Source organism: Drosophila melanogaster, chromosome 3L, assembly GCF_000001215.4.
Source record: "Drosophila melanogaster chromosome 3L".
Classification (NCBI taxonomy): domain Eukaryota; kingdom Metazoa; phylum Arthropoda; class Insecta; order Diptera; family Drosophilidae; genus Drosophila; species Drosophila melanogaster.
Genome location: NT_037436.4, coordinates 13,381,880 through 13,395,924, shown reverse-complemented (window position 1 = coordinate 13,395,924; position 14,045 = coordinate 13,381,880). Strand labels below are relative to the sequence as shown.

Below are 14,045 nucleotides of genomic sequence, written 5' to 3'. Positions count from 1 at the left end.
GTAAACCTGATTTTATAGATGAATTTCTGCACGTACTCAATTGATGGGGAATAAGTTGCTCCTGTTTCGGGTGACGCGGTGATCTTTGATCTGTGCCCAATGTGGCATTTGGGGAATGCCCTTTGTAAGTCGCCGCGTTACAGCAGGTACACATCCCCCTCGGCCCACTTGCATGCCCGATCCTTGGGGAAAACGCCAATAAGTGTTCGAAGTTCGAACTAATTGCTGACGAAATAAAGTGAGAAATGGGGCTGGCGGGGATCGAGAAGGGGGGGGGGGGCATGGAGCAATGGTCATTGAGGACTGCTGATCGCAATTTTCGGTAATCGAAATGTCCGAATGCATTTTGCGGCACTTTAAAACGCCCGAAATGAAGTTTGGCAGTTTACAAATCACCGACTTCCCTCATTATCGCCATTCATCGGCAGTCGCAATCAGAAATCGACCAAATCAGCGAGCCCCATCCGCAGGATTTTATTTGGGGCCACTTTCTGCAGCCAAACTCGATCGTCGGGTTGTTCTTGGTCTTCTTTGACTTTGGCACGCCACAAATTGATCGAAATTGACAAAATATTGAAAAAAAAGAAAACCGGGCAGGGGAGAGAGAAATATGCAGTTCAATTGTTGCCGAAGAAAAATGCAGTTCAAGGACTTTACGCCAAGTGCCGACAAAGTGGGGATCAAAAGTCAAAGAATGTAGATGCTGATCATTATACTATTGAGTTGGCATTTGGCCAGGTGGATTGCGAAACTCAAGGTCGGACGTTTTATCAAATTTAGTACTTTGAAAGTGACTCGCAAGTTCTGTGCAAATATGACTTTCATTGAAGATATTGATATTGAAGTGAAAAGTCAATAAAAGAGAAGGTAAATCCGTAAAATCAGAAGCATAAGTGCATAGATTTTTAATCACGAATATTAATACTTTGCTTAATGAACTGTGCATATACTTTATATATACCTCAAATCGCTGAAAGTACAAGAAGCAGCTTAGCATTAGTTTGCACTCCATAATGCAAACTCGATAAGATACAGATACAGATACACATAGGTCGCAGCCATATGCTGGAGTTTCTCCGCAGCGCTGACTCTCGGTTTATTAACCCCTTTTCCGCATAACACCTGAGCCCACATAATTTGTCATGCCGTTTGGAATTTATTCAACAGTCGGGCAAGCCCCCATGGAAACAAAGGAGAGAGCTATGGAAAATGTGTGGCTATCAAAAGACTGAAAAGCTGCAACCCCAAAACGCAGACAATGCTGAATGGGCAAACCGTGATCGCGCGGGGGGAAATTGTGAAGAGGAAATTGATCTTAGAAGTGGTCTAAAGAAGTTGTAGGACCCGCAACAAATTCGTGTCCTTTCCTTTCCATCCCCGTCCCCACGTACCATCCTCTGAATCGGTTCCGTTTTCCGGCTACCCCTAGTTCTTTGGCCCTTTTGGTGCCGGGCAGGTGACTTTTGACTTTGGCTATTAATAAAAATAATAGTTGCGGCTAAAAAAGGAAAAAAAAAAATAAGAAAAAAGGTGAGGAGCCCGGCCAAGAGCAAGGGCAAAAAAGATGTCTTAGGTCAGTTGTGTTGCAGGTGAAGTCAAGAGCCCGGCTCACAATTAAAATTCGGAGGGGATGCGATCGAAAAGGCACCTGTAATACACAGATAGAGGGAGACGGAAGGACTCGAAAAAGGAGCAGGAGGAGCAGGATCATGAGGAGGAGCAGGGGCAGCAGCATCGGCTCAACATTACATCGGCTCATTTATGTTTATGTCCTTTCGTTGTAAGCAGCCTGGCGCTGATTCTCGATTCCCTCCAGCGGCATTGAGCACCTGCTGCCGCTTCTGATGCTCCTGCTCCTCCTGCTGCTTCTCCTGCTGCTCCTACTGCTGCTGCTGCTGCTGCTGCTGTTGGCGGAATCCTGGAACCTGTCGCATAATTATTGAGCCAGGACCAGACGAGACGCGTGCTCAAAGCCGGTTTGCGGCAAAAAGCCATATGCCAGGAGGCAAATTACAACGGCGACCTGCAACCAGTTGACATGGGCCACACGACACCAGCAAAATCGGTAGCACTCAGAAAAAATCTCAAAATCACAGTTGAACAAAAATTGCAGAAAATAAATATTAAGAAATAATATCACATTCGAATCAAATTTAATGAATTTAATGAATTTAATAAAACGATGCATATTGCTTACTATCAGATATGTTTTGGTGAATTCCGATAAATCTAGATTTGTTTTCAGTGCCGAAACATATCAGCAGAAGCCAAAAGATGCAACAGTCGTAAAAATCTCTCCCCCAGACGGACAGACCGCAAAAACATCGGAGATGGGAGACAGAGAGATCTGCATCTAATCTTGGCCCTCAGGGGAGTCGCTGCCGATTGCCCTTTTGAGCCACAAGCTGTCGCTTAAAATCCACAAGCGAAGGTGCAACAACAGTCGTAAGTGCGCCGCTGCACCTGTCACGCTCGATCGATATTACAACGATCGACTTGTCGGCTCGTTGGCATGGCCAAAAGTGACCCAATTTCAACAGGCCGCCGGCTCGTTCTTCGTCTTCGACTGTGTTCCCTTCCACGATTTTCCCTTTGAAGCTGATAAGTTATGATTGCTTCACTTTTGTTTGATTGAGCATTGTCACCTGCCTGAGTGTGCTGCTCGAAAGTGATTGTTAGACGAATCAAATCCTGAATTCGGGGTGTTATGGATTGGTTTTATTCGTTTTTAATGGACTCGCAAGGACAGGTGACGGTTGCATATGCTGTCGTAAAAATGTTAAAAATCCATTGAGTCGTAAAGTCATTTGGATGTCTTTACGGTAGTCATATTTTGTTTAGTTTTAGTTGGAGTAGGGGAAGGATGTGATGTCTAGGTCTGGTATATAACGAAGAAATTTAAAATTCAATTTTATATTTCCCTCCACCTAAGCCGCCGTACTATCAGGACTCAACAAAATGATAAAGCTAGTTAATTCACTTGGCTTAAATAAAGGCGATAAGTAGTTAAGCTAACAAAATGACATTTTGAGAGATTTAACACAAATATAAATGTGTCTTAATACCATTCAAGATTAATATCGATAAGAGAAGAACATTATCAGTCCTTAAAAGCCGTAGAACTCAATTTCCTTACTCCAGGTAGAGATTTCATTGACCAGTGACCAGCTAACTAGACTTGGCCAAGAGAACGAATACTGCTGCAGTCTGGCCAAGTTCGCTGGCCAAATCGGAAGCCAACAGAGTGCCGTGTCAGCGACTAAAGTCTGCAGGTTGCAGATTAGTCTTCAACCCCGCATTTCCCCTGGAAAATCTTAAGCTGTTTCGATTTGAGTGCAGAGGACAAATCCAAGTCAAATATGCAAATCAACCCCTGGACGACACTGCGAATTGTGAAATCTATTCGCAGAGCTTAATTGGCAAGAAGAAGGCAAGGAGAATGACCAATCCGCTGGGCTTAACAAAGGGTTGCGAACACAAGGGCCACAACAAAAATGGTTAATTCAATACCCAAACAAAAGGTAAAGCCCCAGCAATTAAAACGACAAAATCTAAACACGAAATTGAGAACGGATTTCGATGGTAAAGGTGCAAAGTCAAAGGGACAGGGGCGGGAGACATCGACATCTCAAGGTGTTTTCGACTCTGAGCCCGAAAAAGACACAGATTATAGACAGATTTTGAGGCGGTCGCCGACGGAGGTAGACACACAATGGCCAACAAATTGCGGCCAAAGATGCAACATTTAGGGATGAGGAGGACCCAGGGAACTGAGGAATTGAGGATCACAGGATCAGCAGGTTGAAAACGCGAGCCAGCCGAGTCATTATAAGAATTGAAGCGCACCTTTCGTTTTGTTTTCCAGATCACAGGGATTCGAATTCGAGTTTGAGCAAGCGTTTGGGTTTTGAGTTCATACTCGGATTCAGGGCGACAGGTGCTCGGCAGATAAGAGCAGAGCAGAGCAAAACAGAGCATTGCACATAGCGGTAGATGATTCGGATCGGCGAGGATCGTTATCCTGCTGCCGCTTTGGTCCTTCTGCTGCTGCTGCTGCTGTGCCAGATTCTGGCGGCCAGGACAGCAGGGGCTGGCCAAATTAATTCCTTGCCATATTTTATAATTCAACAGATGACACGAGCCAAGCCGAGGGCTTCGAGCAGAGCTGGCACGAGGGTCCGCTGTTTGATTGGTGCCTCTGGGGTCGGGCTGTTTCCCAAGTACCGATTCCCGATCCCGATTCCGATCCCGGTTCTTAGGCCCAGTTCGATCATGCGGCTCGTTTGTGGCACAAGCCACATGCCACGCATCCAGGACTTTTGCCGAGCGGCTTTTAGATTACTCTGCCAAAGGGTTACATGTGCTATTTGGCAAAATTTGCAGTAATATTGTTGGCATATGTATTTAATGTCTTGGTAGCTGATACATATATATGCATTAAAAAATTGAAGAGCATATATTAAGATCAACATAGGTAAATTAAATATTTATATGTAATCTAATGACTTTATGAACTTATGAAAAATAAACCAATATCATCTGGAGAAGAGTATACATTCGAACCTAAAGATACCGGCACCTTCTTCATTATTTGGCCAAGGATTTTGGCTGGTCTTGAGGTTCTGGCGACTTTTCCCCCCTGGCACATTAGCTTAGTTTATTTGAAAGTGCAACAGTTTGTTGATAAAAAGCAGTTTGTTGAACCCTCGCCAGAGTTCGATTGGAGTGGATTGGAGTGGAGTGGACTGGAGTGGAGTGGCTCCCCTCAGGGAAGGGACACACGACAACGACCTTTTGTCTATGCGATCTGCGGGAATAAAAACATGGCCAGGGGTTGCAACATGTGTATCGGTCCTAACTGCATTTTGGCAAAGAACAGTTACGAGTTACGAGTAGCATGCTACAGGTGGAAATCGTGTGCTTGTCACACTAATTTCTCAAAGTTCGAGCCCAGTTCGCAGTTCTCGATTGGGTCGGTGGTTTCGTTTGTAGTCCGCTCCTTTGGCCGTTGCACTTTCACAGTTGCACTCCTGTCACATTTCGTTGTTTAATTTGATGTCAGTTTTTAGACCTGTACCGGGGTCCATTGCCCGACATGCTGGCGAACGCATAATTAGCCGATAGAGATAGCAGCAGCAGCAGTAGCTGCAGAAAGGAGCCATTGAACTTGGCCAAAACCCAGCGGAGGATCATTAGAGAAGTTTACTGAACGGCAGCAGGTTGAAGTTGAATGAACTAGCCCAGAGTTCGACGGTCAGGAGAAAGGATAATGACAGCACAGGTAGGGACCACTCAGGTCTAATACATCTGCTGTTCCCCACAGGAGACATATGTTCGAGGATCGCCTAGAAGTGATGAGTTCCCATCAGCAACCTGTTGCAGAAATCACTGTTTGAAAATGACAACATAGATTTATACATGATTTTTGGTTTGATTATGTTATAGTATAACAACCAGACATGCGCAAAAATCAAGACATACATTATTTTTCTATGGTTTCTATGCATTAGAAATATGCATAGAAATAAAGTACATATAGAAATACAAAAATAGATGCTTGAAAAAAGTTTTAAAGTTTAGTTTAAAAGTTTTAAAGATTTAGTCTGCTTAAATCAAGCCATATCTTAAGATTATTTAAATAGTAAGCCAAACCATCTATTCCTAGAAACACTTTTAAAAAATTTAATATTTTAAAACGAAGTTTGAAGTCTTAAAATAAATTCTAATAATTTCTAATAAATGTTTATTTAAATGCAAAAACTTTGGCGCCAATTTAATGTCAGGGCGCTGTTAACTTACTCTGTAATGAAGTATATCTTCATCAATAGATGGCGCTTTAACATCTGTCATTCAGTATATTTATCGGGCAACTTGGTATATCTCAGTAATCGAAATACGGTTACACTGGGCCTACGCGATTCAAATTCCGATAACCGATCATTTCAAATAACGCGTCCAAAAATCGACGACGCAATTTTCTCATTTAAACTTCAGCGTCAAAGCAATACTGATTTGTCAAAAATTCCCATCACAAGTCTAAATTAAAGACAAGATGCAAGGACTGTTCAGGGATCCGGCACTGGAGCGCCACTTCACTGGCCACTCGGGCGGCATCACACAGCTGCGCTTTGGTCCCGATGGCGCCCAGATCGCCACCTCGTCCACGGACTCAACGGTGATCCTGTGGAATCTCAACCAGGCGGCCCGCTGCATTCGCTTTGCGTCGCACTCGGCGCCGGTGAACGGTGTGGCCTGGTCGCCAAAGGGCAACCTGGTGGCCTCCGCCGGACACGATCGCACCGTAAAGATCTGGGAGCCCAAGTTGCGTGGCGTTTCCGGGGAGTTTGTGGCCCACAGCAAGGCGGTGCGCAGCGTAGACTTCGACTCCACCGGTCACTTGATGCTCACCGCCTCCGATGACAAGTCGGCGAAGATATGGCGCGTTGCCAGGCGGCAGTTTGTGTCTTCGTTTGCACAGCAAAACAACTGGGTGCGCAGCGCCAAGTTCAGTCCCAATGGCAAACTGGTGGCCACCGCCAGCGATGACAAGTCGGTGAGGATCTACGATGTGGACAGCGGCGAGTGCGTGCGCACCTTCACCGAGGAACGAGCCGCTCCACGGCAACTGGCCTGGCATCCGTGGGGCAATATGTTGGCCGTCGCCCTCGGCTGTAACCGCATCAAAATCTTTGACGTTTCCGGCAGCCAGCTGTTGCAGCTTTACGTGGTGCACTCGGCGCCGGTCAACGATGTGGCCTTTCATCCCAGCGGACACTTCCTGCTCTCCGGAAGTGACGACCGCACCATCCGCATCCTAGACCTGCTGGAGGGAAGACCCATCTACACTTTGACGGGCCACACTGATGCGGTGAATGCGGTGGCATTCAGTCGCGATGGCGACAAATTTGCTACCGGTGGCAGTGATCGCCAGGTGAGTTTCTGTTTCTTAATAAAGGTATGAAGATAATTTTACTCCTTGATTTCTGTTTCGCTTGCAGCTCCTGGTCTGGCAGTCGAACCTACACACCTATGATGCTTCGCAGTTTGAAGCCAAGTCTGCGCTGGCTTCCTCCAGTTGCGAAAGCAGTGGCGTTTCCTCCAAACAGAGCGAAGGCAGTTCGACATCCAAGTCCAATGACCTTAGTATCCGCATTGATCCGCGCCAATCGCTGGCCTATCAGCTCTCGGAAGAAAACTTTCAGGTGCTCGACAGTAAACATTCGACGCAGCCGGAGAAGGTGCTCGGTCACGGCATGGACTTCAAACAGCATAGCTCCAGTCCGCGCTTCTTTTAACCAACACGTTCAGTAGCCTTTGCCGCACATAACCAGCCGAACATTCCGCAGGTACTGGATGTGTCCATCGAATCTGGGTCGGACTTGTGCTCCTGTTCCGCGCGGCTGGACGAGATCAGCAAACTATTGGACTCGATCGATGAGCGTGTGCGACGATTGGAGGGCATATACTCTTTATAGCCTTCTAAGCTCCCTAAAATACAATTAAACGTAGTTAAAATTAATGTACCAATCATAATTAATAGCGATCCTTGATAATTAAATTGTGAAATTATTAAATATATCTGCTCCACTGTATGACGCATTTTATAAAAAGCAATTGAACAATTTTAGATCCATCACTATGAATTTTATTTTGCAATTTAAAATTAAAATGATTGCTGTAAATACCCTTTTTCGTTTAAATATATTTATTTTTATAAAATATTCAAAGGGGTTCCGATGGCTCATACCCCTAAAAAGAAAATGGTAAAGATCTTACTCTCTAAATATGTTTATTTAATAACAATCGTGTTCAAATTAACTTTATTTGGATATTTTGAATTCATTTAAATGCCTAAACAAGATTTTAAATACTGAGAGCACACTCGAATTTATAATATATATAAGAATAAAAGTAATAAACAATTTTTACATAGAAACAAAATTATTTTTCAAAATAATTTATTTAAAATTGAATCTTCATTTAAAAACGGAATGGGTTGAGTCTTCGTTGAACTAAAAGCCAGGTTGCCATACATTTGACACATTAACATTTGGTATTTTCAAACACTAGTCAACGGCATCACTGGCTCATATAAATAAACAAAACCCGCCGGAGAAAGTGGCGATAAACAGCGCCCATAAAACGTCAAGATGCGTGACTGGATGCCAGTGCTCTTCTGCGGACTGTCCGTGCCGATCTCGCTGTTCATGTGGCTGGGCAATGTGGCGCTGTCCAAGTTCTGGAGCAGTGACTTTGAGGGTGAGCTATATGGATTCCAGTGCGAACGTTACCTGGGGTCAACTAATGCCAAAAGGTTATCCGACAGAGTCCCGGGTGATTCCGCCGGTGCGCTGGCTCTTCTCCACACTGGCGCCCTTGGCCCTGATGACTGTGGCTCTGCGCCGGAGGAGCGTCAACCGATCTGGAGCTGCGCTGGGCATTCTGGTGGCCTTCATTCTCTCCATCGCCAGCCATCCGTTCTTCGCCAGCTTGGTGGTGTTCTTCTTCAGCTCATCGCGGGCCACCAAGTTCCGCGCGCACATGAAACGCCGTTTCGAGAGCGATTTTCGCGAGGGCGAAGGCCAACGAAACTGGATACAGGTACTCTGCAACGGAGGCATGGCCGCCCAGCTTGCATTGCTTTATCTGCTGGACTGCGGTAGTGGCGAGCGGGCGGTGGACTTCGCACGAGAATACCGATCCAGCTGGCTGGGTGTGGCCGTTATGAGTGCGTTTGCCTGTTGCAATGGCGACACCTGGTCCAGTGAACTAGGATCCGTGCTGTCGCAACGCGATCCAGTTTCTATCATCACCTGGCGCAGAGTGCCGCGCGGTACCAATGGTGGGGTTTCGTTGCTCGGCGTCGCGGTGAGTCTGCTCGGCGGTCTGCTCGTCGGCTTTGGCTATTTCGTCACCGTTCGTTACACGGTTGAGGCCAAAATGCTTCTGATTAGCCCACCACAATGGCCAATCATCGCCTTCGGTGGCATCGCTGGACTTTTTGGGTCCCTTTTGGACTCTGTCCTAGGTGGTCTGCTGCAGTTCTCGGGCATCAATGAGGAAGGCAAGATTGTGGATACACCTGGAAAGGGAGTGCGCCACGTAAGCGGACTGCGCATCCTGGACAACCATAGTGTCAACCTGATTTCCAGCATCGTCACCGGCGTCACCATTCCTCTCCTGGCCCAGAGATTCTGGCCCGTGCGCTAATGCTGTTTTGGATTAGGATTAGCTGCATTCAATAGCTAAAAATGTCAAAGGCTGCCTCACAAGATTGAATTCCGTGTTAAACATAAACCCATCCTCATAAAGCCTTTTAGACAGGTATATATGTACAATTGTTAACCATTTATAATTTCATAACGCCGGTGAAATACCCTCCATAGATATATTTTTATGAAGCTTACATATCGCCTAGCGAACTAACCAACCTATGAGACTCGATGAAAACAACGATTGGGCACCGAATAGCCAAGGCAGTTAGATTATATTTACTCTAAGGTAGCTAACCATGTTCCTTTACGGATTATGACGTTGTTGTTACTGTGACTGTTCACCTCCATTTTGTGTATTAACTCTACTAAACACGAACCGTACATGTGGATCTATTGTCATTGTCTCGAAATTCTCGTACGTGACGGAATACATTTTCTGATTTGGTTATGTATATTCTTATGGCGTCATCTCAAGTTGTTTTCAACAATTTGGAGATCAATGATTGGTTCCCGCTGGAATAATTTTAGCAGACCTCGCTCCAAATCGAATGTTTTGCTTATTGCACAAGCAATTGCTGTTGTGGTGATTAAAATATTCATGAAATTTCTATAACACAATTCGAAATTTTTGAATTTGAGGTAATAGAATAGAATTAAGTTCTTCAACTGAGGGTTTTAAAAATATCTTTTGTTCGAAATATAGCTACTACTCATAAAGTCTTCGAATCCATTGTTGTTAGTACATTAAAACATGAATCCAATTGAAAACCCGTGGTTTTGTTTTCGTTAATAATGTATATCTAATATTTTTGCACTTTATTGGCTCTTCTTAGTTTTTGAAGTTCAAAATTTCGAATTAAGTTTTGCGAAAGAGCACGTAAAGCCTCACTGGACGAACTATGTGAACCCGCAGTGCTGGTAGCTCCACCCGGAGTGGTTGGCTTGGCAAATCCGATTGAGAACTTGATCATTAGGTCGCCAATTGGCGAGTTGACGAATTGCGAGCCCGTTGAGATGGTCTTGAAGATGATGCGACGCTTGTGCTGGTAAACCTGCGGGTCACTTGGCAGGCTGTTTCCCGGCTGAGGATTTGCCTTGGGTTTGGTGCTGGAACCAATCTTGGGCCGTGGAGTGCTGGTGGTCACATTTGGTGATTGCTCTGTGGTGCTGGTTTGGTTCAATGGACTTTCCGAGATCCTGGGCTGAGCAGTGGTTCTTGTCCTGGTGGTTCGTGGCTGAAAAGTGGTTGTGCTGCGTCGTCTGTACGGTTTGCGAGTGGTGGTGGTTGGAAGGCTCAACGAAGGTGCCTGGTAGCCTGGGTCCTCATCCTCGGGAGCATCTGACACGGCGTCCGGTTTCTCGGGGTCCGACGGATAACCCTGATCCGTCTGATCCTCCTCGTCCTCGTAGTCATCCTGTAGATCACCATCTCGATCTCCGCCGGAGAAGTACGGTGGCTGGTGTGGTGGTTTCTGATCGCGACGATCCTGCTTCTCGCGGTGCTGCTCGTAGACAGGGTCATTGGGAGCCGATGAGGCCAACACTTGTTCCATCTGCTTTTGAAGGATCTCGTAGAGCGGCGTATTCTGCACATCCTCTAGGACTTCTGCAGGTTCGCTTGGCACAAACTGATTGTTGATATAGGCATTACGTCCATCCAGGTCTTCTTCTAGTTCCAGCTCTTCATCTTTACGGGAACGAGACTCCGTTTGCAGCTTCTCGGCTGGGGGTTGGGTCACTCCTTCGGTTACCTCGACAGGAGCAGCTTGAATGGTGAGAACAACTAGGAGAGGAAAACTAAATACCACAAGCTACAACTTTTAGAATATTCTCACCTGCACTCAGCAGAATCAGTAGCTGAATCTTCCAGACTGGAACTCCGACACTAGTGGCTCCCATTGCAGTTGGTCAACTTCTGTGACAAGTGACACAAATCCCGCTGCTTTTATAGGCAACCCAGCCGCAACCTGTTGCATTGTCCATCCCACGCCCAATTAGTTTTTAGGTTTAGTGCCTGGCAATGGATGATGGCCCTTTCAAGCTTCAGATATCAATCAGTTTATAGAACTTGTTTTGGGGGTCAATGCACTTGATTCAATGCAACTGCATCGCCTTAGAATTCTTCTCAATTTAATTACAAAGAGGTGAATTTGCCTCTAAGAAAGTTTTGAAAATTATCTGATTGAAAGATATATATGTAAAGTTGAAGTTGTTATACCCGTTACTTTAACACACAAAGTTCTTTAGAGGCCATAAAGAATTATCAAGAATGAGTTCGTTAAGAATCATAGGTGTATTCATTCCCATTACAAATTTTGCACACACCTTTCCCCTTGCTACTAAATCTGCTTCGAGTTATACTAGTTTGTCACAGAAATGTTGGATCCCGATTAATGTCTTTCCAAAGATATAGCTATGTAAATGTACAATGCACCTATTTCAGTAATTAAATGCTCAAGGGATCTGAAAAATAGTGTAACTGGTCTGGAGTCATAAGAACTAAGAAGACACTCTTACTGACTTTGGGAAAATAAAAGTGCGTTTCGATCCCATATAAAATATCTACATAAAAGTGCTAAGCAGATCTTATGATTTTTATTTTTATGACAATATAAAAGTCGGGTTACCATTAAAGTTAGCCATAAAAATTGTAGTCCAATACACGTTTAAACTACAAAGCGTGTATTTAAAAAAAACCCATTTTGTTTATCAAATATAGATGATTATCGTTGTTTAGAATTTTATTTGTTGTAATAAATTAAATAAATACTATAATTAGGTGAGATTTGTGTAGCCATTGCTTTCTAAGCTACTTGGTACTTGAGCCTATCAATGTCCTTGCCCTTGGGTTGGGTCTGCTGGTGAAGGGGCGCGATCTCCAGAGGTTTGGGCGTGGGAGTGTCCTTCAGTGGCATAGGCGGCATAGCGATGTCCTCGGTCGTCTTTGCAGGCTCCAAAACTGAAACTGGTTTTGGAACTGCTACTTGAATAGGAACTGGCACTGGCTTCTGGGTGGATTCCACTTTCTTCTGTGGCATTAGGGAAAGGGGATCCTTCTGCTTGTTTTCCTTTTGGTCATCCTTCTCCTCGCTGCTTTCGCTGCTGTCCTTCTCGTTCTTATTTTTCTCAGCCTTCTCCTTCTTCTTTTGCTCCTTCTCCAGCTTGTGTTGTTCCTCCTCCTGCTTACGCTTCTCCTCCTCCAGCTTCAATTGCTCCACGATGGCCGCATCCCGGAAATAAGGCGATGACCGGAACTTCTTGTCGGCATAGGCAGTTTCCTGCGGATATTTCGCCTGGCACTCGGCATAGGCGAAGTCCGTCCAAAGACCGTGGGATCGGCACTTGGCTACACCCAACTTGCACTTGTTGTAGAAAACGGCCACCTCTGAGGTGGTCCTGCCGCAGATGGGCTCGTACAGTTCATCGCAATCATCGTCGCACAGATAGCCCTCGCTCAAGGACTGCGCGGCACTGTTGATAGCCGCGGAATTGGAAGACTGGCAATTCTTCTGGCCCGACTCACAGCTGAACCAGGCGATGGGAATGGCCAAATAGGGGGGACTTAGACGCTTCTGTGCGGCTCCAATCTCACCGGGAGCCGCAAAGGTGCGCTTTACATAGTAGCCGTGCTCTTCGGTGGAAATTGGAGTGTTTCCAGCCAAATCCGTGGAGCTAGACCACTTGGTCTTTGTCTTGGTCTTGTGGGGATCAGACTTTTCATAGTGATGATCGGAGCCCTTGTGCTTGCGCCGCTTTGCATCCGCGGGAATCGCCTCCAAAAGCAGCAGAGCTGCTACTGCTAAAAAGGAAATGGGCGCATACCAGTTAATTATGGGACTTCCAGAACTGGTCAGCTTCGATATGCGAGACTTACCTACGATGCAAACTACTTGGTATGGCCTCATGTTGATCTGGTCAGCTGCTCGACTCCACAACAACTGATCGCATCTTCTGGCGAGCGGTGCTTAAGTACCAGTCTTAGCCACTCGGCGGGGAATTCTTTAGGGGCTTACCGGTTTTCTTCCCACTGCAGCTCTTTCAAAGAGTTCCACATCTTCTCGAGATTTGTTTACACTTCGCGATGTCTCGAGGTCCGAACGAAAGTACGCCAACTTTTTGGTACTCATACTATATTATATTTGGTGAAATTTTATGCAAACTGATGTGGCTGTGGTCGTACCCTTCCCAGCGATAGCCATCTAGAATGTCTCGGATCTGGAACTGGTTGTGTGTGTGTGTGTTTTTTTAACACCTTCGATGCCCTCCATTCGACGCCCAGCCTCCCAAGCTCGGCCGCTTCTCGAGCCGGTTCTCTGAAATTGGGTCAATCTGGAAAGGTTCGGTGATCTGGTTGTTATTTTATGAGGTTCTTCTGACCGCGATCGCCGGCAGCTGCACTCGCTCGCAGGAAATCCACGTCCAATCAAGCGTTGTCATTCTGTTATTCCGCCGATCTCTGTTGATCTTTGATCTGCGCAATTGATCACCTCCATGGATGGCGATTGTGATCTTAATTAGATCGGGCTCAACTGAAATGTGCCTCAGTGATCTGTTTCGCTGACCGTCAGACTGACATATGAAAAGTATATATTAGTTTGCAGCATACATACATTCTCTCGTGTACTTATGATCACCGCTCTCTAATGATCATGTATTCCTTATGATCAGTTAATCAACCATTCATAATTGCATTTGTTATTACCACCATCAGTTTGATGACTCATCCAGCTCGTGATCACTTCTTGTTTATTTTATATACGTAGTTCCATGGAAAAGTTTTCAAATTTCCCATTAGCATTAGAAAGTTAACCGATCTGCGATGCATTAGTT

The 14,045-nt window shown here is 45.4% G+C and overlaps 4 protein-coding genes across 8 annotated transcripts; 2 read left to right on the top strand and 2 right to left on the bottom strand.

The window, feature by feature from the left end:
* The first annotated feature begins 5,918 nt into the window (after positions 1 to 5,918).
* Poc1 (Proteome of centrioles 1) lies at positions 5,919 to 7,626 on the top strand. 2 transcript variants are annotated; one of them, NM_001274870.1, is made up of 3 exons: positions 5,919 to 6,931; positions 6,999 to 7,202; positions 7,347 to 7,626. In NM_001274870.1, exons 1-3 carry the CDS (start codon positions 6,053 to 6,055, stop codon positions 7,473 to 7,475), a joined length of 1,212 nt encoding a protein of 403 aa, NP_001261799.1. In that variant the 5' UTR covers positions 5,919 to 6,052; the 3' UTR covers positions 7,476 to 7,626. The 2 variants fall into 2 exon arrangements, with proteins under 2 accessions (NP_001261799.1, NP_648640.1); NM_140383.2 differs by having other exon boundaries at positions 6,999 to 7,626.
* A 391-nt stretch (positions 7,627 to 8,017) lies between these two features.
* On the top strand, positions 8,018 to 9,979 carry CG10171 (uncharacterized protein). 2 transcript variants are annotated; one of them, NM_168542.3, is made up of 3 exons: positions 8,018 to 8,259; positions 8,315 to 9,324; positions 9,387 to 9,979. In NM_168542.3, the coding sequence occupies exons 1-2, from the start codon at positions 8,151 to 8,153 to the stop codon at positions 9,208 to 9,210; spliced, it is 1,005 nt and encodes a 334-aa protein (NP_729888.1). In that variant the 5' UTR covers positions 8,018 to 8,150; the 3' UTR covers positions 9,211 to 9,324; positions 9,387 to 9,979. The 2 variants fall into 2 exon arrangements, with proteins under 2 accessions (NP_729888.1, NP_648639.1); NM_140382.3 differs by having other exon boundaries at positions 8,092 to 8,259; positions 8,327 to 9,324; positions 9,387 to 9,831.
* Positions 9,980 to 9,999: 20 nt separating this feature from the next.
* CG14110 (uncharacterized protein) lies at positions 10,000 to 11,136 on the bottom strand. The gene is made up of 2 exons (NM_140381.3): positions 11,051 to 11,136; positions 10,000 to 10,998 (listed from the first exon to the last, which is right to left on the bottom strand). Exons 1-2 carry the CDS (start codon positions 11,112 to 11,114, stop codon positions 10,016 to 10,018), a joined length of 1,047 nt encoding a protein of 348 aa, NP_648638.1. The 5' UTR covers positions 11,115 to 11,136; the 3' UTR covers positions 10,000 to 10,015.
* Positions 11,137 to 11,925: 789 nt separating this feature from the next.
* ImpL1 (Ecdysone-inducible gene L1) lies at positions 11,926 to 13,160 on the bottom strand. 3 transcript variants are annotated; one of them, NM_079334.4, is made up of 2 exons: positions 13,090 to 13,160; positions 11,926 to 13,014 (listed from the first exon to the last, which is right to left on the bottom strand). In NM_079334.4, exons 1-2 carry the CDS (start codon positions 13,118 to 13,120, stop codon positions 12,020 to 12,022), a joined length of 1,026 nt encoding a protein of 341 aa, NP_524058.2. In that variant the 5' UTR covers positions 13,121 to 13,160; the 3' UTR covers positions 11,926 to 12,019. The 3 variants fall into 3 exon arrangements, with proteins under 3 accessions (NP_524058.2, NP_001163439.1, NP_729885.1); NM_001169968.2 differs by having other exon boundaries at positions 11,926 to 13,011; NM_168541.2 differs by having other exon boundaries at positions 11,926 to 13,155.
* Between the last annotated feature and the right edge of the window lie 885 nt (positions 13,161 to 14,045).

Bases quoted from the DNA above. Each gene is read 5' to 3' on its own strand.
- Poc1 (NM_001274870.1), top strand. From the start codon at position 6,053: ATGCAAGGACTGTTCAGGGATCCGGCACTGGAGCGCCACTTCACTGGC. The intron at 6,932-6,998 runs GTGAGTTTCTGT...TTTCGCTTGCAG, and splicing joins CCGGTGGCAGTGATCGCCAG to CTCCTGGTCTGGCAGTCGAA. The intron at 7,203-7,346 runs GTGCTCGACAGT...AACATTCCGCAG, and splicing joins TCTCGGAAGAAAACTTTCAG to GTACTGGATGTGTCCATCGA.
- CG10171 (NM_168542.3), top strand. From the start codon at position 8,151: ATGCGTGACTGGATGCCAGTGCTCTTCTGCGGACTGTCCGTGCCGATC. The intron at 8,260-8,314 runs GTGAGCTATATG...TAATGCCAAAAG, and splicing joins CTGGAGCAGTGACTTTGAGG to GTTATCCGACAGAGTCCCGG.
- CG14110 (NM_140381.3), bottom strand. From the start codon at position 11,114: ATGGGAGCCACTAGTGTCGGAGTTCCAGTCTGGAAGATTCAGCTACTG. The intron at 10,999-11,050 runs GTGAGAATATTC...TTCCTCTCCTAG, and splicing joins ACTGATTCTGCTGAGTGCAG to TTGTTCTCACCATTCAAGCT.
- ImpL1 (NM_168541.2), bottom strand. From the start codon at position 13,120: ATGAGGCCATACCAAGTAGTTTGCATCGTAGGTAAGTCTCGCATATCG.